The sequence below is a fragment of the Hemicordylus capensis genome, chromosome 16, assembly GCF_027244095.1.
Source record: "Hemicordylus capensis ecotype Gifberg chromosome 16, rHemCap1.1.pri, whole genome shotgun sequence".
Lineage (NCBI taxonomy): Eukaryota > Metazoa > Chordata > Lepidosauria > Squamata > Cordylidae > Hemicordylus > Hemicordylus capensis.
Window position 1 is genome coordinate 11,994,471 of NC_069672.1, and position 22,872 is coordinate 12,017,342.

Genomic DNA, 22,872 nt, shown 5'->3' on the forward strand with positions numbered 1-22,872 from the left:
CCCGTTTTTCACATTTGCTGGTCTCAGCCCGGCCTGGAGATGCTGCCAGGACCCGAACCTGGGAGACCTAGTCCCGCACGCCAAGCAGCTGCTCTTCCACTGAGCTCCGGCCTCCTCCCGACTCCTAACAGCCGTTCAGCATCCCTCGCGGAATTCCGCGCTCGGCTGCCAAGGGCGTTGTCGCTTCTGCGAGCGGAGCCGCCGTGGAATTTGTGGATGCTCCCTGGCTAGGCTCTGACAGCTTTGGCAATCTCTGCAGCTTTCCCCCCCCTCCCCTCCCTCCTCTTTTCCTCCCTCCCTCCCCCCCACCTCTGTCTCTCCGATTCCCCAGCCCCTGACAGCCGAGGGAGAGAGCTCGGTGGATACAGGCGGGCTCTCTGCGGCTCCCTCCGGCTCTGTAAGCGTTGCGCGCTGCCTCGGGAGATGCGCCCCCGCGGATTTTGAGCCCCGACTGCGCCAAGATGACGGTGGAGTTCGAGGAGTGCATCAAGGATTCGCCCCGATTCCGGTAAGTCAGCCGCCCCCCTCCACCGGCCGCGCTTCGGGTTAATTCGGAGTCACTCCGGATCCACCGCAACCCTGCCTCCACGCCACCAGGCTCGGCCTCGGACTCCCTGCCTCTGGGGAGACGGAGGCGCAACCAGCCTGGATGGAGTCCTTGGGTTTTCCTTTCCTAGCCACTTTCCATCCGAATCCGGTTTGGACTCGAATCCTTCATTGGAGCGGGTTGGGGCGGCTTCTGACGGGGCGCCCCTTGTGCTGCGCTGCGTGGGGTTTCCTTGAAAAAAGAGAGCAATTCGCACCACCACCAATAAAATAAAATCATATCTATATAAAAAGATGGTTGGCTAGTTAGGTGTCCATTTTAAAGACTCTTTGGAGAACCCGGCTGGAGAAGGGGTCGCGCAGGTGTGAGCGATGTCAGACGTGCATTTTGCATTGCACAGGCACACAGACAGAGACAGACACACACACCCGCCCCACATTCTGGTGGTTTGCATCTTGGAGTTTCTCCAGTCTCCGTGGTGGGAAGATGGAGGTGCGTGTCGGAAAGAGCGCCCGCCCGTTGCCAAAGCGCCTTGCTCTCTGGGTGGGGGGGCTGCTAAGGAAGAAGAGCAGGTTTGGGAATAGAGAGGGTGGGGGGATTCATTCTCAAGGGGGGGGGGCGCCCCATCTTGAGCCGCCTCGGGTCTCTTTGCCGGCAGCCCTCTAAGATCAGCAGCTGGGAGGAAAAAAGCCAGGCGAGGGGAAGGCAAAAAACGCATCCTGGCTTCCTTCCCTCTCTCCCCCCCCCCACTTTACAAAGGATCTCTATTTCTAATCGCATTAAGGAAGGTTGGGTGGGGGGGAGAAGGGGGGCGAGTGTGGCAGCGAGGGAGGCGTGGGCGTGCTGGGTGACCTCCACGGGGGGGGGCTGCCGAAGGGTGGCGGGGAGAGGCAGACAGAGGCAGGCCCCGGGAGTGGGTGGGTTGGATCCTCCGGCAGGAACCTCATGAGATCCGGCGGCATGGCTGTCTGGATTTGGAAAGGGTCGCCCCGGCAGGGCCTGTGTGGCGTGAGCGCCCGAGGACCCCTCTGCAGAGAAGGCTCGCGCTCTGCAGCTGGCGGGGGTGGTGTCGGTGGCAGGGAGGGTCCCCAGTGGTGGGGAGGGGGCTGGGTATTGTCTAGGTGGCTGTCTGGTTGCCCAGACTCTGAGAGAGAGAGAGAGAGAGAGAGAGAGAGATGCATGCACACGGACACACACACACACACACAGAGACAGATCCATCTGGAGAGATCTCAGCCGGGCGTGAGAAAGAATGAAACAGGAAAGGTGGGTGGGGGGGTTATGGGTGTCAGAAATCCTTCTCTAGAAAGCCAATTCGAGGGGTGGGAAGGCGGCCAGTTCCTCGGGGGGGGGGGGGGGGGAGAGAAAAGAAAGCAAGCCTGGAAAACGCCAAGCAACTCAAAGCAACCAGGCAGAAGGATCCTTTTTGGATAAATCTCCCCAAAGGCACTGGGAATGACCGAGAGAGCGGCAAGAATAATACTAATACTACTAATAAAATTAATTAATTGAAAAGGAGACCTCTGTGATCTTTTGGCCACATCAAGGTCGTCCGCAGCGGTGCGCCCGTGGCGGAGATGGCGGAGGCCGGGGGGGGGGGATACCCGCCCGCCCACCGGCTGCAAAGGGCTTGGTGGCTGTGAACCGTGTGTGTCTGTGTCTGTCGCTTGACGTTGCCTCTCCAGCGGAGAGACGGGGGAGGCCAAATGTCTGCTGACTTTGCTGGAAAGAAAAATCTGAATGTATTGGAAAGAGACATTTGGAAAGCTGCTGCCAGTCAGAGCAGACAAGGAGGCGTGAGAGTAAAGGTCTGACTCAGGTTGGCAGCCTCAGTTAAGTGTGTGTGTGTGTGTATGTGTGTGTCCTAAATTAGGCAGCAGAGAGAGAAATGGAGATAAGTACAGATATGCATCCAGGATTGCTTGTGTGTATGTGTATGTGTATATACAGCCACCCAATAAGGGGAGGGTTGGAATGGGATGTGGAGACCCCATATCAAGCAAAGCAGATTGCTGAGGGCTTCACGGGCATTAGCTGAGCTGCCCTCACGACACCCTTGTAAGGTAGGCCGGCATTACGAGCTTTGTATCACAGGTGGAGCTCTGAGGCTGAAAAGAGAGAGAAAGAGAGAGAGAGAGGCATGGAAAAGGCTGCTGATGGCCCGATCCGGTGTGTATTTACTGGGAAGGAAGCCACGCACCGTTCAGTGGGTCTTAGCCAGGAAGTTTAGGATGGCAGTTGAAATGGATAGTCTGCTTTGCATTGTTTGTAACTCAATCTCTTAGATGCTGAATGATGCTAGGAGTTCCCAAACACAGGTCTCCGGAGGTTTGAATACGACACCCATCACCCCCTTTGCAGTGGCAGGGGGGTGATGGGAGCTGAATTCAAACCCATCTAGAACCCCAAGTTTGAGAGCCCCTGATCTAGTGAGTTTATACAGGACAAGTTTGAAAAACAATGGACTTTTGGGGAGGCGGGGTGCCTGCTTTGAATGCAGCAGGCCCCAGATTCCATGCCTGGGGAGAAACCCTGGGAATCCCTGTGGGAAACCCCAGGAGAGATGCTGCCAGTTAGAGTAGATGACATTGAGCGGGATGGACCAAAGGTCTGACTCAGTTTGGCAGCATCGGAATGTTGGCGAAGGTCACATGGTGTTAGCGATTGGTCTAAACACCCCTGTGGTGGCGGTTGTGTTAGGGCTGCTTCTCAGCCTGCCCTTCCTGCATTTCCCAGAGGAAGAGAGGCCTAGGCAAGAGGCAAGCACGAAACTAACCACACCCCATTGGCATTATAAAGTCACTGACAGCCGCTTTCTAGCGCCAGCATGCCAGTTTGCATGTCTGCTTTAAAGGGTTTTGCTTTGCAGGCCTGGGAAAGACTCTTGCAATTTAGAGGGATGCTGCCAGTCAGAGCAGACCACACTGGGCTGGAGGGACCGTGGTCTGACTCAGTAGGTGGCAGCGCAGTGGCAGAAAGCACATGTTTTGCAGGCAGGTCCTGCCCTTGGCACAGTGGCAGATGGTGTGTGTGTGTGTGGGAAACCTCTACTTGAAACCTTGGAGGGATGCTGCCAGCCAGAGCAGGCAAGGTTGGTCTGGCTCCATTGGAGGCAGCTTCATGGTGCGGTGCTGTGGTTAGAGGGTCAAACTAGGGTTTGGGAGGCCCACGTTCAAAGCCCCGCTTGGCCACGACGCTCCCTAGGTGGTCTGTGGCCATCTCTCTCAGCCAGGAGGGGTTGACCATTGCCTCCTCCCACGCAGTATGAGATGATGCCTTTCAGCATCTTCCTAGATCGCTGCTGCCCAATATAATACCAGCGGGGATTTGAACCGGCAACCATCTGCTTGTGAGTCAAGCATTTCCCCGCTGCAAGTAGTACTGATGCCTTAAGAACCTGTCGTCCTTCTACTTCTGGTTTCCAGACGCGTGAAGAGACCGGAAGCTGCCATATCCCGAGTCAGACCCTTGGTCCATCTAGCTCAGTATTATCTGCACAGGCTGGCAGCGTCTCCTCCAAGGTTGCAGGCAGGAATCTCTCGCCGCCCTCTCTGGGAGATGCTGCCGGGGAGGGAACTTGGAGCCTAGATGCTCCTCCCAGAGCGGCCCCGTATATCTTAAAGTGCTCCCATATAGACTCCCATCCAAATACAAACCAGGGTGGATCCTGCTTAGCAGAGGAGACAATGCTTACGGGCGACCACCAGACCAGCTCTCCTCCCTTTCTTACAGGGATGGGCTGGGAAAGACCCTTCTGAAAACTTGGAGCGCTGCTGCCCGTCTGAGTAGACGGTCCTGAGCTGGATGGCCTTGTCCCAACAGGGTTGGTGTCTCAGGTGCCTTCATGTGTAATCAGTATTCAGAGGATGGGGGCCGTATTTCAGTGGTAGAACATCTGCTTTGTGTGCAGAACAGCCCAGGTTCAACCCCCGGCAACATCTCCAGGTCGGGCGGCGAGAGGGCCCAGTCTAAAACCCAGGGGAGCTGCTGCCAGTCAGTGCTGGGAACACAGAACTAGATGGACCGAGGGTCTGACTCAGCGGGTGGCAGCTTGATATATCTGTATGTTCCGCTTTGCTGCAGCTTCAAGCAGTCATCATCGTTTCCCTTCCCTTTGCTTGATCCATAAAAGGGGACCCGTTCAGGGCAAGAGGGCAGGATCTCGGCAGCGGCAAAACAGAAAGGCCAGATTCGTCTTCCGCTCTGCCTGCCAGCCAACGGATCCCTCCGCTTTAGGGAGACTTTCTAAAATTAATTTTGGCGCGTGCTCACGCGCATGCACGGAGCAGGAGGCGCCAAAGACGGAACAGAGCTAGCGGGAGGATCGCAAACCATGCATGCACCAGTCCGAACACTAATTTTAGAAATGCTCCGTGAATTGGTGGATTAAATTGCGCGGAAAGGGAAGCGGAACAGTGGACCAAGCCAACCCCCAGAATCCGAAAACGGCGACAGATCGAGGAAATCTGCTTGTCCCGTGGTCCATGCCCACGGTAACAGGGCTTCCCAGGCGGGGTTGACTACAACTCCCATCACCCACCCACCGAAGGCCGGTGTGGCAGGGGGTGATGGGAATTGTAGTCAAGAACATCTGGGAAGCCCCTGGTTACAGGCAACGCTGCCCGTCACCCGCCCCCATAACTGGAATGCTGCCAGACTGCGCCGTCGGCTTCTTCCCGACCGCTGCCCGCCTGGGTCGGCCCGGCGGCTCGACAGCGGCGTTCTGCCCGTGCCGCAGAGCGTATTCCGGTAGACACAGCGGTGGCGTCGCGCCAGGACGGTGACTTCACCGTCCGGCTGTCTCGTCCCCTGCGCGGCGGCTGTGGCACTTGGGCCATCGGACGTCAGGATGGATCGTCTGAGATGGTTTATTTATTGACTTAGAGGTGGCATGGGTGAGGGCGCCGGGCCAAGTCGATTCACACGCCAGGACGTGTCTAGTTTCTAAGCTTTCTAAGCTTTTTAATGTATAGCTCTAGATAGATGCCATTTCCTGTCGGCCTGCAACAGCTTTGGATTGGGTGGCGGGTAGAAAGGCGGTTGTTATGGGATTGTAACTCCGAGGCCGAGCCTCTGCTAGGCACACAGAAGGTCCCAGGTTCAACCATCCCCGGCAGCATCTCCAGGTAGAACTTTGAAAGGCTCCTGCCTGAAACCTTGAAGAGCTGCTGCCAGTCAGTGTTGACAGTCCTGAGCTAGATGGACCAACAGCCTGACTCACTAGGCAGCATCCATAGGGTGGAGCCTCTGCTCTGCGTGAAAAAGGCCCCGGGTTCAATCCCTGGAAGCATCTCCACGTAGGGCTGGGAAAGACACCGGCCTGGAACCTTGGATTGCTGCTGCCAGTCAGTGTAGGCAATCCCGAGCAAGGTGGACTGATGCCCTGACTCAGGAGGCAGCTGCAGATGTTCGTCAGGAGCACTGCCAGTCAGAGTAGACAGTCCTGAGCTAGAGGGACCAAGAGTCTGACTCAGTAAAGGCAACTTCCTATATTCCTATGATGCCCCAAAACCTAACCCTTGGGAACAGGGTCGTCCCTCAACGGTGGAGCATCTGCTGTGCATGCAGAAGGTCCTAAGTTGACTCCCGGCCAGCTTCTCCAGGGAAGGCTGGAGAGAGTCGCCTGCCTGAAAACCCAGAAGGACGCTGCCAGTCAGTGTCTGGAATACAGAGCTACATTGACCCATGGTCTGACTCAGTTTAAGGCAGATTCCTCTGCTACGAGGGCTGAATTTCTGAGCAGCGGCAGCCTCTGGCCGGAAGTCCTTTTCGCAGAACCCAGGCATGCACGTGGGCTTTGGGTGGGGCACCGTGAAGGTGGAGGTGTCGACATGACGTGCAGGCTCTCTGCACGTGCTCAGAGGCACCGTCGCCTGGATTATAGTTTCAGAGACCCCGAGGTGCTGGAAACAGATCCCAGGAGAGAATCTCTCCGAATCCTGGAATCAGAGAATGTATGAGTGGGATCTTAGAGGTCTCAGGGCAGCAAACGGCGGCCGCATCCTGCCCAGATGGTTGCCAAAGCTCAGCAAGCTCCAACCAGAAGGAAATGATTTGCATCTCTGCAGCTGCTTAGCATACTCGGGAGATGAGACATCCCCGAATCCTTCTTGCAGGTTTTTTTTTAAAATGCTCATTAAATCACTCAGTGTGTCACTGAATCAGGAGAAAACACATCTCAGCATATCCCTGTTTTAATCATCTGCCTCTTGGGGGTGTGGGGGGGGGAGGTCATCTGCCGTGCCCTCCAATGAACTCAGGGTATTATGTCATTATTTCCTATCCCCATAGAGGTAGGGGACAACCTCAGAACAACCCTGTGAGGTAGGTTAGGCCGAAAGAACGTGAAAGGCCGAAGTTCCAGCAAAGGGGACATAGGAACATAGGCAGCTGCCATATACTGAGTCAGACCATTGGTCCATCTAGCTCAGTATTGTCTTCACAGACTGGCAGCGGCTTCTCCAAGGTTGCAGGCAGGAATCTCTCTCAGCTCTATCTCGGAGATGCTAGGGAAGGAACTTGTAACCTTCTGCATGCGAGCATATAGATGCTCTTCCCAGAGTGGCTCCATCCCTGGGGATCAGGTTAAGCGGAGAGAAGGCCGGTTAGCCTGAGATCACTCAATAGACTTCACGGCTGAGTGGAAATTGGAAACCGGGTCTCCCTCTCGTAGTCAAGTGCTGTGACCACTGTACCACCGCTGCCCTGGTGGAAGTCACAGGCGGAGTGAGTAACGGGTCCAGACAGAACACACATTCAGAATAGCAAGGAGTATAAAAATGCAAGGAGTAAGAGCCCTGCTGGATCAGGCCCAAGGTGGCCCATCTAGTCCAGCGCCCTGTTTCCCACAGCGGATCACCCGTTCCCCCTGGGAAGCCCCCCAGCAGGAGATGAAGGCCTGCCCTCTCTCCTGTCCTGCTGATGCACCCCTGCAACTGATATTTAAAGGCAACTTCTCTCTGAAGCTGGAGGTGGCCTATAGCCGTTGGAATTAGTGGCCACTGATAGACCTTTCCTCCGTGAATTTATCTATGCCGCATTTAAAACCATCCGAGTGGTGGCCGTCACCACATCCTGTGGCAGAGAGTTCCATAGATGCGCTATGTGAAAAAGGACTTCCTTTGGTCGGTCCTGAATTTCCTGGCCATCAGGAAACTTCCTGGATCTGGTGCGGCGAGAGAGGGAGGCAAAATTCCGACCCCCTCTCTGCACGCCGCGCATATTGTAGAAACCTCTATCCTGTCTACCCTGAGTTGCCTCTTTTCTAAACAACCCAGGAGCGGGTTGTTCGTCCTCTCTCTTTGGACTCTCTAAAGTTAGATTTTTTGGGGTGCAAAAGTGAAAGCAACTTCAATTTTAGTTCAGGAAAGAAAAAGAATCTGTGCCACCGCTGATCAAGAATTTGGGCAACTCTGATCTATAGGCTGGCTGGTCGGCCGCGTTCCTGCTAAATCGCCTTGCAGGGACATGCAGCGTTGCTGCTGCAGCCGGCGACCAAGCTAATTACCTGGAAAGACCTGTTTGGGGCGCGTTCTTTCACCTGGGCTCCGCCGGATGCTCTCAGCCAATCCACACGCGGACACCTGTGTCACCTGCCTCCTTGCGGTTCCTGTTGCCGGCCTGCTGAAAGGCATTGTTGACTGTCGTCATGCAAGGCTGAGAAACGCAAAAGGCGTAAAGTGAAAGGTAGCCCCACCTGTGCTCCGGTGACCCACAGGTATCAGAGACAGGCGGCATTCTTCAGGCCACGTCCCCGATTAACCTGCGCCCATATTTTGTGTTTGGGAAAGAGATGCATGTGATTTAATTCCAAATGAATAATAATAATAATAATTATTATTATTATTATTACTACTACTACTACTATTGGGAACAGCCTATATTCTGTGATGATATCTATAACCATTGACAATAAAATTCAGCCATCCCAGGTCCTTGGGAAGGACTCGATGTCTGGATAAAACAAACCAGTCAATAACACCTGTCTGACTGTGTAAACAAGAAATAATAATTCAATTTCTATACCACCCTTCCAAAAATGGCTCAGGGCTGTTTACACAAAGAAATAATAAATAAATAAGATGGATCCCTGTCCCCAAAGGGCTCACAGTCTAAAAACCTATTGACTGCAAACTCCGGGTGTTGCTGGACCACAACTCCCATCATCCCTTGGCACTGTGTATGTTAGCTGAATATTGTAATTTCTATAGTCTTGCTTTAATTTTTGTGCAAACCGCCTTGGGGTTGTTTTCATGGAAGGCGGTCTACCAATTGAACCACCAATAAAAATCAAGGATACACTGCCGTGAAGGCTCCTACAGAGCCCTTCCAAAGACCCCGTCTCCAGGTTTGGAGCGTCCAAAGAGGCTGCAGAGGGTGGCAAATTGAACGGAAGCTACGTGCTTCTCTTGTGCCTGGAGATCTGCGAATCTGGGCGCTAAATCCAGGAACAGCGCTGGAAGAGGAGTCGGCCAGGACATCTAAACGCCATGCCGGTTTGCTCACGGGGCCTTCTCATGCCACACGGAGAGCATAATTATGACAAGCTCACACTGGGAGCCTTCCTGGAATAGCGGCCTGGTAGATCGGTGTGTCAGCCGCATTACGTTCCCAACCCATCACCTCGAATGCCTCAATATGCTCCAGAGCGTGCGCCTCTGCGCGGTAGCAAGTCCTGGGGCGGAGAGCCGGTCTTGCGTGAGTGATTGTGGATTGTCCCTTTTGCTAAGCAGGGCCTGCCCCGGTTTGCATGTGGATGAGTGACTGCATGTGAGCACTGTTAAGATCCTTCGGGGATGAGGGCCTAGCTCAGCGGGAGAGCGTCCGCTTTGCATGCAGAAGGTCCCTGGCAGCATCTCCAGACAGAGCTGGGAAAGGCCTCTGCCTGAAACCCAAGGAGAGCTGCTGCCAGTCAGTGCAGGCAATACTGAGCTAAAGGGAGCAAGGGTCTGACTCGGTCTGGCAGCGATATATATATCAGGGTTACCTGAAGTTGTAGAGCGCCTGCTTTGCATGCAGAAGGTCCCAGATTCAGTCCCTGCAGGCTCTCCAGGTAGGGCTGGGAAAGACCCCGTCTGGAACCCTGGAGTGCTGCTGTCTGTCAGTGCAGACAGTACTGGATGGATCTATGCCTGACTCAGTTGAAGGCAGCCTCATAGGTACATGGAACAGGCCATCGCTCAGAGCACCTGCTTTGCAAGCAGAAGGTCCCAAATTCAATCCCTGGCGTCTCCAAGCAAATACCCCGAGGAGCTGCTGCCAGTCAGAGTAGGCAATACTGCGCCAGATGGACCAAGGGTCCGAAAAGTATAAGGCCGGTTTGTGCCCGGGGACCTTTGGCAATGCTTGCCTGAGGTTGTACCGAGCCTCCATGAGAGAGATGTGGGGAGAGAACAGAAGTGATCCAAATATTCAAGAGGGATTCTTTTTTCATTTGTGAAACGCTGGAAGACATGGCTGCATCTGGGCTCTGAGCTTCTCCTGGTCAGGAAAGGGCTCTCTGTGCATGCACAGAGTTGGTGTCGTCGTCAGGAGATGTTCAGATGTTGAACTTTGCAAACTTAGCCCTCACAAAGGTCACAAAGGTCAGGTGGATGGCTGTGTGTGTGTGTGAGGGGGGGGCACCAGATTACCTCCTCTGTATGGTACATTTGAACGGGCAGTCTGCAGAAGAGCGGGGAGGCGAAAGCTGGGAGAGCAGCAGATATTTATTACAAAGGATTAAGGCGTGATGTCAGAATTCAGGGGTGGCGTCGCCTAGACGGAAACGATCACTCAGATCCTAAATAAGCACAGAGTTAGCCCAGTCTAAACAGATTTATGTAATTTTGGCATGCAAGATAATCCCCTCTCTCTGCCACCCTTCCCCCCACCCCCAAATCCCAGACAGACAGAATCTGCTCCCTCACAGTGGCAGGGACTCAACAAATTGCCGTCTCATTTGTTAGCAAAAGCGGATGAGGAAGGACACAGGGCAGAGAGGCGGTGTTCTGTGTGAGCACCCTGGCAGACCCCATTTAAGGGTGCGCAGGAATGTGGAAATCCCTGCTCGCTCGCTCTCCGTCAACAGAGCTATTGAATTCCCCCTCATAGCTTCCCAAAGTCTCTCATTTTCTGGTACATCTCCCGGGTAAAATAATGCCCCTATTTGAATGTCTTGTGGTAAGGCTGGAACGTAGATTTCGCCCAGATCTACACATACAGACTTAGTCTAATGCTCTGAGCCGGGTACCATGTTGGCTGAGGATCTACACCACAGACTTAAATGGGTTTAGGAGTCTCGTTTGGGAGCCTTGGGAACTGCCATTCTGTGAGATTTTCCAGGACCTCAGCCAAACTGCAATCCCCGAGCTGGTTTGGGGAAAGGGTGGCAGTTAAAATGGAACAAAAATAATATACTAGACATACAAACCAAATATATACATATTACGCACCATGTGCAGTAGGGCTGGGTTTATTTCATGCTGTTTAATCTCTTCTTTCCTATGTTGCTGCTGTGTACTGAGTCCAGTCATTGGTCTGCCTAGCTCACCTTTGCCTACTCTGAAATTTAATTTTTGAAATTTGACTACTCTGACTGGCAGCAGCATTCCAGGGTCAGAGGTTGAAGTCCTTCCCATCGGCTGCTACCTTATTCTGTTAATTGGGGAGCCGTGGGCTCAAACTCGGGAACTTTTGCATTTGAATGGGAGACTCCATGTGTGAGCACTATTACATATTCCCCTTAGGGGATGGGGCTGTTCTGGGAAGAGCATCTGTTTGCTTGCATGCAGAAGGTTCCAAGTTCCCTCCCTGGCAGCATCTCCAATCTAGGGCTGGGAGAGACTCCTGCTTGCAACCTTGGAGAAGCTGCTGCCAATCAGTGTTGACAACACTGAGCTAGATAGATTAATGGTCTGACTCAGTAGAAGGCAGATTCCTATGTTCTGCACACCGAGCAGATGCTTCAGTCCAGATGCCTCGGATACAGACAGGGAGCAGCCTTATACTGAGTCAGACCCTTGGTCCATCTAGCTCAGTATTGTCAGCACGGAAGCCCAGCTGAGAGATGCTGCGAACAAGGACTAGTACTTTTGGTGTGCAAAGCAGATGCTCTCGCACTGAGCTGCCGCCCCTCCCAAAGGAGGTCAGCAAACGTAAAAGTGTATAAAATGCATCATAGCAATAATTACAAAATGCCCCAACAGCAGACAGATCTTAGTCAACTGATGTACATTCATGTCAATTTCACAGATGTACATGTCAATTTCACTGATAGACATTCGCGTCAATTTCACGGACACACATTCACGTCAGTTTCACAGATGTACATGTCAATTTCACCGATAGACATTCACGTCAATTTCAGGCTTGGCTGCTAGGGATTGAACCTGGGACCTTCTGCATGCTAACCAAATGCTCTTCCACTGAATAGGGTTGCCAACTGCCCAGAGCAATACAGCCCAGACTGCGCTTCTGCCGTTAGTGAAAACATGAGCTGCAGTGATTACTAGTGTCTTCCCATGGCATAGAGATCAAGAGCGCTGCTTGAGAAGACAGTGCCTAGGGATTTCAATTGAGATTGGGCAGGAGAACATGCCAGTAGATTATCTCCTCTCTATGGTGTTGTGTGGAAGTGTTTCAGCCGATAAGTCAAATGCACAAGTATAGGGTCTGGGACATCTGGCTTGGCAGCAGCAGTGCATGTGAAGAGGATTTAGTGGAGAACAAATTCAGCACGAGCTAGCAGTGTGATGCAGCGGCGAAAAGAGCAAACACAATCTCAAGTTTCATTAACAGAAGGAAAGTGCTCAGATCATGAGAAATAATTGTTCTACTCTGTTCTGTGCTGGTCAGACCTCACTAGAAATTCTGTATCCAGTTCATTTGGGGCCAAGAATGGTGAACTGGAAGGAGTTCAGAGGTGGGCAGCAAAGATGGCGAGGGGTCTGCAGAAGCCAAGTCCTCTTAGAAATGGCTGATGGAGCTGGGTGTGTTTATTTTGTAATGCTTCGGCTCTCTAGAGAAGGGGCGTACTCGTTGATATCTAATTGAGGAAACATCGGGCCAGGGGGAGGGATGGGATGGGAAGCCACGGCTGCACTATGAAAACAAACTGGGAAGCAGTGGGGAGACGTCAGCCCCAGAGTGGCCTCCCAGAGATGGACCTGGAGGAAACAGTGCTCAGAAGGGGAGGCCCGGACATCCTTTCTTCTTCAGGACAGGGTCACTAAAGCTTCCTTTTGACTCCTTTCCTCCTGGACAAAGCACCTCCCAGCTCCAACAGGAAACCATGAAGGGGTGATATCACCCTGCATGTAGTAGGGATGTGCACAAATAGAATGTTCAGATTCGATTCAAATCGAAACTGGACGATTTGATTCAAATTTGAATCGAATTGGCCCAAAGCAGGCCGATTTGATTCAAATTCAAATCAGCTCGACCTCTTTGGGTGCCTTTAAAAAAACAAAAACCAATCAGGGTGTCTGAATGGTTTTTAAAAGGTGCAAAAATGTCCCTAAACTTTTGTCGCTTTGATTTGAATTGGTTCGAATCTGTATCTGGCCGATTCGATACAAATAACCGCCTTGAGATTGTTTTTAATGAAAGGCGGTATATAAATCCATCCATCCATCCATCAATCAATCAATCAATAAAATTTGAATGGAATCACTCCTTTTAGGGTGATTCACCTAAAATTATCTTTTAGGGGTGATTCAGTCTGAATTCAAATCATTCAAATTGGCCAGATTCGAGTCGAATTGATGCAAATTCAAATTGATTCGCATATCCCTAGTATATACTAGCTGCTGGTAGTGACTCGTAAGAACCTAAGAAGATCCCTGCTGGATCAGGCCCAAAGCCTTCCTAGTCCAGCGCCCTGTTTCCCACAGTGGCCTACCAGATGCCTCTGGGAAGCCCACAGGCAAGAGGTGAGGGCATGCCCTCTCTCCTGCTGTTTCTCCCCTGCAACTGATATTTGGAGGAGCTCCCTCACCCCTCGGCTTATTCCACCTCGCAGGACTGTTGTGAGGAGAAGTCGGGGGACCGCAATTTAAAACCGCCATCCTGAGCTTCTTGGAGGAAGCGTGAGCTCAGAAGACAACTTTGCCTCGCCGTGATAAGGGATCGTGTGAATTCTGGTGTGCAAAGCACCCAAAGGGAAAGAGAAGCACAAAGTCCGAGAAGACACACTCTGAATGGAGACCGAAAACACTTGCGACGAACTTCCACTATGCCCCGGGGCTGCCGAGAGTCTCTCCTCATTCTGTTAGAGAACCCGCCAAGAAAGCCAGCCTTGTTTGGGAGAGCCTGGGAAACAGACAGATCACGATGCCTGGGATAGAACCCCCTATTCAGGCCCTCTTCGAGCAGCTAGGATCTTCATTTTTTAAATTTTATTTTTTTGGCTGCTTCTTTCATTTTTCTACCCCCTCCCAATTCCTCTCCTGACTCATGATCACCCCAAAGGTTTGCAATTATCTGGCCAGGCCTCAGAAGGACTCTCAGGATCAGAAGGGGCTTTTTGATTTCCCCAGTGGAAACACAGAGGATCTCAGCTTTTTAAAACAAGTGTATCCCTTCTGTTGCGAACCTTCTTCAGCTCAGATACCCCATAGAGATTGTGTGTGTGTGTGTGTGTGTGCACTTGCTTGCTGTCGTCTCCCCTGTGTTTCTTTTTTGATTGTGAGCTCTTTGGGGCAGGGAAGCATATTATTCCTTTCCCCATGTAAATTGCGTTGAGAATTTAGGAACATAGGAAGCTGCCATATACTGAGTCAGACCCTTGGTCCATCTTGCTCAGTATTGTCTACCCAGACTGGCAGCGGCTTCTCCAAGGTTGCAGGCAGGAATCTCTCTCAGCCCTATCTTGGAGATGCTGCCGGGGAAGGAACTTGGAGCCTAGAGGTATATGGATCAATGACAAGAAATTTGCCAGAAAGAATCCTCACCAAGTTGGAAAACAGAGGGTTTCTAATGAACCTGTTGCACTTTGTAAATAAGTCCACAATCTGGAAACAAGTTCAAACTCTGGGTAGAAAGGTAGGAACACAGTAAGCTACCTTCTACGGAATCCATCCATTGATCGGTCTAGCTCAGCGGTTTTGACACTGACTGGCAGCAACGCTCCAGGGTGTCAGGCAGGGGTCTCTCGCAGCCCTACCCAAAGCTGCCAGGGAAGTAGAGAATGTTAAAAGAATCCCTATGCACGCCGCAGATGACCCTCGGCTGCGTCGAAACCTCATTCACCATGTCCACTGTCTGGCTAAACCCTTCTGTGTTCACCATCAGGAGAAGTTACTAGGGCGGAGGATACTGCTTGCATCCAGCCGTTCTTACAAGCTGCTCAGCTGCCTTGACTGTCTTCCTGTTGTGTGTGAGGTTACCAGCTGGAGAGACGAACAAAAAGACGTCTCTCTATCAGTGGTCATTGTGATCCCAGAGGGATGATGCTTCAGTGATTTTTAGCCTGGGAAATTCTTTGGCGCCCCAGTCAGAGAACCCACATTAAAGAGGCAGACTCACCAGCGAGCTGAGCAGAAAGGCCTGTTCCACCGTCGCTTCAGCATTGTGCTTCAATCCGGGGAGGGAATGTGGAGGGGCAGACCCGCCGCAGAAGAAGAGCATCGGGTTTTCCGGCCTGAAATAGGAGATGTGATCAGAGAAAAGGCAGCTACTGGCTACTCCAACCCAAAGCAACACTCAGTAGCAGTTCTGTTTAACTGTTACAGTCTCCCGAAAGGACCTTAGGAATTGCAGTTTTGTGGGGGTCCTGGGGAATCTCAGTGAATGCCAGTTCCCAGGGCTCCCGTTGTCCTTTTATGACAAAACAGAGATGGCTGCAAAATCTTTTTAGTTGTGCACTTTGGCTGCCTCCTTATTGAATTGTGGTTTAGCGCAGGGCTGCAAAACTTTGCCCCCCCCAGCTGTTGTTGGACTACAACTCCCATCATCCCCAGCCACAGTGGCCTATAGTCAGGGATGATGGAAGTTGTAGTCACAGGAACATAGGAAGCTACTATATACTGGGTCAGACCATTGGTCTATCTAACTCAGGATTGTCTTCACAGGCTGGCAGTGGCTTCTCCAAGGTTGCAGGCAGGAATCTCTCTCAGCCCTCTCTTGGAGATGCTGCTAGGGAGGGAACTTGAAACCTTCTGCTCTTCCCAGAGTGGCTCCATCCCCTGAGGGGAATATCTTACAGTGCTCACACATCAAGTCTCCCATTCAAATGCAAACCAGGGTGGACCCTGCTTAGCTAAGGGGACAAGTCATGCTTGCTCCCACAAGATCAGCTCTCTCAAGTCCGACAACTGCTGGTGGGCTGAATTTATGCAGCCTTGGTTTAGTGTTTGATAGTATCCTTCTGGGATCTAGAGCCTATTTATGTACAACACTCTTTGGCTGGCTGGCTGGTTAGTTAGTTAGTTAGTTATTGTTATATTTCTATACCGCCTTATATGTACAGCTGGTTGCTTTTGAGACACACAGATAAGAAGCCGCCTTCTACCCAGCCAGACTATTGGTCGATCTTAGCATCTTACTAAAAATAATGGGCAGTTGCAGCTTTTGGATGTGCATCCTGTTCCAGGTAACAGCATCTGCCTGTGAATGTGCATATTGTTACCAGTAACAGAGGGCATCTTCTGCCTGTGGATGCGCATCCCACTACAAGTAATGGGTCAGTTCCACATTTGGATGAGCTGGTCTTGTGGTAGCAAGCATGACTTGTCCCCATAGCTAAGCAGGGTCTGCCCTGGTTGCATATGAATGGGAGACTTGATGTGTGAGCACTGGAAGAGATTCCCCTCGGGATGAAGCCGCTCTGGGAAGAGCAGAAGGTTCCAAGTTCCCTCCCTGGCGGCATCTCCAAGATAGGGCTGAGAGAGATTCCTGCCTGCAACCTTGGAGAAGCCGCTGCCAGTCTGTGAAGACAATAGTGAGCTAGATAGACCAATGGTCTGGCTCAGTATATGGCAGCTTCCTATGTTCCTATCCCGGCAAAACTAACAGACAGCGTCCGCATTTGGATGTGCCGGCAGATGTGCATTTGGATGAGCACCCCATTACAAGATGGCGTCAACCTTTGGATGTCGATCTCCATACTCATTTGGATGTGCAACAGCCAGCTCCTGAAGTCTGATGTTGCAGGCAGATGCTTGTCTGGTTGCGCATCCCGTCACAAGTAACAGATGCATTGGATCAACGCACATCCAGCGCACATCCGGATACTCATTTGTATGTACATTCCATGCTCAGTAATGTAGACATGCACTGGGATGCATGCTATGAAATTTATTTATTTATTTATCACTCAATCAATCAATCAATCAAAACGTCTACACCGCCCAAACTTCCGTCTCCGGGCAGTTAACATAAAACAATTAAAACACATATATAAAAAGTTAAAACAATTCAACAATTTAAAATCAAGCATAAAATTAAAAACAGACACTTTAAAAAAGCTAGGAGAGCTTAGGTGAAAAGATGGGTTTTCAGATTTTTTTATTTTTTATTTTAAATTGCCAGAGATGGGGAGGATCGTATCTCAGCAGGGGGCGCATTCCACAATCTCGGGGCAGAAACCGAGAAGGCCCGTCTCTGTGTAGCCACCAGACGAGTCGGCGGTAACTGGAGACGGACCTCCTCCGGTGACCTCAATGGGCGGTGTGGCTCATAGTGAAGAAGACGCTCTCTTAAATACCCAGGGTATTTATGCATCCAGTTTATACCCACAAAAAGCAAGGTTATCTGAGGCACTCAGATTTCCCCTCAAAGTTTGCTGGCTCTGGAAGGTGGCTTCACCTTGCCCCAGGGAAGGGCCAAGCCCCCACCGCAATCTTCCCTCACCTCCACATGGTTGAACAAATAAAGAGAACCCTTCCTGGCTTTGCTCAGAGGACTCTCACACAAAAGTGCAATCAAGTCTGTGCAAATTTCCAGCCAGGCGACGCTCCCTCACCCACACCTCGACTCTGGCCTGACCCAGATCCTGCTGATCCAGTCCTGGGATGCCTACAAAACATCAGCTCTGCCTAGGCGCATCTCTCGGTATTCCCACTCTTGGTATTCCAGGCAGAGAGAGAACTTTTTGTCGGGGGCACCTGGGCCGTGGGACTCCCTGCCACCGGAAGCCAGACACATCCGTTCAAACTGCAATGATCTGCCTGGCTGCCAGTTGGTTGTTTGATATAGCTGGCCGCCCGTTGCTTTCTTGCCAGTGCCGTTTTATGGTTTGCAGTCGGACAAGTATATTTGAGGCCTGTTCATAAAACCGCTGGCAGGGTGGGAGATCAATACGTGGCTCATAAAAGAACACATCGTCTTTGAGAACTTGGATTAGTAGCTTCGTATCCACTTGAGGAAGAGACTTCAAAATGGGCTCCGTTGTGGTGGTGGTGAAACTATGCTCAGCAGCTGAGGTTGAGGTTTTCGTGATCAACGTTGGGTTGGCTTTAGTGATTTCTCATTCAGTTTTGTTCTCTATGCATTATGTGTTATTGTGTCCGTCTTGGTGAGATTGTCTTTACTGCTCGATCTGAATGCTCAGGACTTTATTGGGTTGCACTTCAGAGCCTGGTACTCTTAGTTTGTGGTTGAGGGTAGGAGAAATTATGTATTATTATTATTATTATTATTATTATTATTATTATTAACATTGTATATCCCGCGCTTCCTCCAAGGAGCCCAGAGTGGTGTACTACATACTTAAGTTTCTCCTCACAACAACCCTGTGAGGTAGGTTAGCCTGAGAGAGAAGTGACTGGCCCAGAGTCACCCAGCAAGTATAATGAGGCTGAATGGGGATTTGAACTCGGGTCTCCCTGGTCCTAGTCCAGCACTCTAACCACTATACCACGCTGGCTCCTCTACCGGGGTAAGAGAGCAAGGAGCTCTCCTGATTTCCGGCCATGTGTTGGCAAAGATTAAGGTAGCAGGTGGAGAGAATGAACTGGTCTTGTGGTCGCCAGCATGACTTGTCCCCTCAGCCAAGCAGGGTCCGCCCTGGTTGCATATGAAAGGGAGACTAGAAATGTGAGCACTGTAAGAGATTCCCCTTAGGGGATGGAGCCGCTCTGCAAAGAGCATCTAGGCTTCAAGTTCCCTCCCTGGCAGCATCTCCAAGATAGGGCTGAGAGAGGTTCCTGCCTGCAACCTTGGAGACGCCGCTGCCAGTCTGGGTAGACAACACTGAGCTAGATGGACCAAGGGTCTGACTCAGTATGTGGCAGCTTCTTCTGTGCCTAAACATACCCAGCTTCTTTGGCTGTTCCTCATCGGAATTGCTTTCCAGACCCCGCACCACTTCGGTGGCCCTCAAGCACGGTCTCAGAGGTTTTCAGCTGATGATCTCCAGGCCGGTCGCCACCAGTTACTGGCCCTCTCAGACCCCCACATCTCCAAGGTGTTTGGCTCACGCTGTCATTCAGTTTCCCAAAGTACTGACCACGCAGCCTGGCAGCACAATGTGGGTTTCCCAGTCTTGACAGCTCTTGGCAGATCTTGAAAGAGAACTGTTCTCCAAAGCCTGGCTGGGAATCAGGTTGAATCATCCAGCGCTTTGTATCCGAAGCCAGAAAGCTGGCTGTGGAACTTCTAACGATCGCTTTGGAAGGCGAAGCGAGGAAGGGTCGATGCTCAGAGAGGATCGGCCGTTCCGATCCAATCCGAACCATGCGGAGGCTGCCAACCACATGTCCATCTCCAAGTCCCTCGGGCCAAGAAACTCACTAATGGCTGGGTTTCAAGTTGGAACTTGAGGGCACTCTAATCTGAACCAGAGAAAAATGCGTCCTCCATTCGGCAGGACCAAGATGGAAGCCACCGGGGCAGGAATGATTATGGAACTAGTTTCTGGGAGCAAAGGGGTGGTGAAGAACAGTATTGGATTTCCCACAAGGCACTGCTCAATGAGCACAACACCTTGGGGGACTCCCCAATCTTCCTGGGAGGCTGGGGGCCGTCTCCGGGCTTCCTGGGAGGCTGGGGGCCGTCTCCGGGCCCCCCGACTACCCTGACTTCTGTGGCTTGTTCTGGTGTAGAGAAGCGAGTGAACGAGGCTTCTTTAAACAACTTTTATAATTACAAATCCAAGCTATAGGACCATAATATACTAAGACTCTACTGTCTGACACCGCTGTCAAGTTCCAGTCTGGTGGGTGGGGTGCGAAAGGGGAAAGGGAAATGTTTGGGGAGGGGGACATCCCCTCCCCTTGTTACTCCTTGGAGTCTTCCCTGTGCTAGGGGTGCAGACAGAGGGAAAGCCCGAGGGGCAACCCCTCAGTTAAAGTTTTTTGGGGGAGAGGAAAGAAATTTTTTTGAGGGGGAGTTATGGGTTATTAGGTATTTGGTTTGGTGGGGAGAAGTTTAATAAAACAAGGGGCACATGCTTAGCGGGGATCTGCATCCTTGGAAACTGCCATTTGGACGAAATGCTGTCTCGTTCAACATGGAGGCATCCGTCTGCAGTAAAGCGGATCTCAAATGCCACCCATCTCCTCTGCCTCCTTATCAGGAGGGGAAAAACTTAGGTGGGTTTTAGCCAGGGTTCCCTGCAAGAGGGGTTTCCTGATGGTGTTGACTACAACTCCCATTACCCACTGCTTCAAATGGCTGGGGATGATGGGAGTTGTAGTCAACCACAGCTGGGAAGCCTTGTTCCAAGCGACACTGTTTTTAACCCTCACAGGTTTTAAAACCTGTGGGGATTTAACCTGTAGGGCTTTCTGCCCTTGCGAACGGATTCTCCTCCTCCTCTCCTTTGAAAAGGACCGTTTCCTGAATTTCCCAGCATATTAACCTGATTAGCTTACAGGAGGCCAAGACGGGTCTCCAAGGAGAGGGTGGGCGGTTCACTCCTTCTGAGCCCCATCTGTCGTTTGCCCCCTCTTTGGGGACCTTCCTCGGCAGTGTTTATGCCCAAGCCAGCTTTTTTTTAAAAAACTCAGTCGGGGCTGGATATTTTTGGAGAGAGCCTCCCTGTGGAATAGTGCTCACAAAAAGTAGTGCATCGTCCAGGTCTGGAAAGTAAACTGGGGGTCCACTACGAGGAGCCAAAGCCCAGCCTCGGAGACCTGACAGATGTCCAGGTTTCATGCAGATCGTAGGTCTGGGAGGTACATCTCTTTTTCCTTTGCTCTGATCCCAGAAAGAAAAGGCATTGATACTTGGATTGCTGAAGGAAGTGTCCTTCTCCATGAAAAGATGTTAGTTAGTGACGCGGGTCAGTCACAGGACCAGCTGGTGCCACCAGCAAGAAGATTACAGTGTTTTGCATGTATGCATTTATCCCATTGATTTTGTTGTCATCCTTACATCAATTCTGAAGGCACAGGTTCCCAAATGAGGGTCCGCAGATGGCGTTGGACCACAACACCCATCACCCCCCACTGCAGTGCATGATGGGAGCTGTATTCCAACATCATCTGGGCACCCTCGTTTGAGAGTCCTACTATAAGGCTGTATTTTTTAAATAAAATCTGTACAAGTTATCTCTCTGCAATGTGCACAATATATTGGTAACAGGATTGGAAATGATGTCCAAAAATTATGACTCCATTACCGACATATTTTACACATTTCGGACACTAACTATAATATTTCAGGGTTTTGTAAAAGTTTCTTTTTTAAAGGTGGCCTTGGAATAAGATCTTTTCTTGCCAGTTGGTGTAGAGAAAGTTTGCTTATGGCTGCATCCATTGAAAAAGTAGTAACAAGCCTGACTCCGTTACCCTTGGAGTTGATTCCGTTGCTCTTGGAGTTGATTCCATAGCCTTTGGAGTTGCTGATTATATTTTCTCCATATTACCAATTGAGGGGTGGGGTTAGCGGAAGCTTTTTACTGTCAGGATTTCTCACACAGAATTTCTCCTGTGGAGTCTGGGTCCCGATAATACCCCAATCCGTCCCCCCAGTCCTGTACCGGGGGCCAAGAGTTCACAGTCTGAACGGAAACCAATACTCTTGCTCAGGCTTAATCTCCTACAGTCCCATGTTTGCATTTGTGGTTTCTGCTTATGAATCACCGGAGGGTGGAGGAAGAGAAGGAGGAGGAGAGAGGAGAGAGAGGAGGGATCGTCAGACCTCAGGCTAACTATATCCCCCCTCAGAGAACGCGGAGTGAACGAGACGTGTTTTTTCTGGCAGAAGGCGGAGGCCTTCGCAGACAGTGTCCTGTTGCGTCCCGGCATCGGACAAAAGAGAAATTGGCAGAAGAGGGGGGTACTGTGTGCTTCTCATTAGATCTTTTCTTTTTTTCCCCAATGGTCATGACAAGAAAAACAAACACACCCAAACCTTGGTGTTGAACAGACCAATTGTTGTGTACTAGATGGTGTGTGAAGGAACACAAGGTCGAGAAATGCAGTGTATGTGTGTGTGTGTGTGTGCGCGCGTGCGTGCGTGTGCACAGCTCTTTGGTGAGGCAAGGTGAGGCATTCACCTCAAGCAGCAGATTCTTAGCCACACAGGAGGTTGCCTTATACTGAGTCAGACCCTTGGTCCACCTAACTCAGTGGTGTCCACTCTGACTGGCAGCGGCTTCTCCAAGGTTGCAGGCAGGAGTCTTTCCTAGCCCTGCCTGGAGATGCTGCCAGGGATTGAAACTGGGACCTTTTCCAAGCAGAGCTAAGCAGGGTCCACCCTGGTTTGCATTTGGATGGGAGACTACATATGAGCACTGTAAGATATTCCCCTTAGGGGATGGGGCTGCTCTGGGAAAAGCACCTGTCTGCTTGCACGCAGAAGGTCCCAGATTCCCTCCATGGCAGCATCTCCATGATAGGACTGGGAGAGACTGCAACCTTGGAGAAGCTGCTGCCAGTCAGTGCGGTCAATACTGAGTGACATGGACCAGTGGTCTGACTCGGTAGAAGGCAGTTTCCTATGTAGGGCCAGGAAAGATTCCTGCCTGAGACTTTGGAGAGCTGCTGCCAGTCAGTGTAGACAGTGCTGTGTTAGCTGGACCAATGGCCTGACTCCATATGCAGTAGCTTCCTGTGTTCCAAAATCAGCCCGGGGCGAAGCTAGGCAGGACCCAAGACGGCTGCCCATAGTGTCATGGTTTGTGTGCGTCTTTCCAAACCGGGGCCTAAACGCTGAGGAATCGGATTACTTGGATTAATCGTGGATTAGCCCATCAAAGAGATGGACGATCATCTTGACAAGGGGATGCGTGTGGGAAAGGAAGCAGAAGGCTGACTGGCACCCAAGCTTTCTTGGAGGATCTGTGGACATAATTCGGCTTCTTTAGATTGCGGGGTGCACACAGTGACCGAATGGATTCCTGGAGCCGGTTAACACGTTGCTGGTGGGCCAGAGAGAGATGGATAACCAGACTAGATTGC

At 51.4% G+C, this 22,872-nt stretch overlaps 1 protein-coding gene across 1 annotated transcript in view; it reads left to right on the forward strand.

Annotated features, from left to right (window-relative positions):
• Positions 1 to 334: 334 nt before the first annotated feature.
• ACAP3 (ArfGAP with coiled-coil, ankyrin repeat and PH domains 3) overlaps positions 335 to 22,872 on the forward strand; it is a 113,567-nt gene continuing 91,029 nt past the window's right edge. Inside the window, exon 1 of the mRNA XM_053281464.1 lies at positions 335 to 508. Coding sequence (XP_053137439.1) covers positions 462 to 508 — 47 coding nt within the window. The 5' untranslated portion in view covers positions 335 to 461. The remainder of the gene's footprint in view (positions 509 to 22,872) is intronic.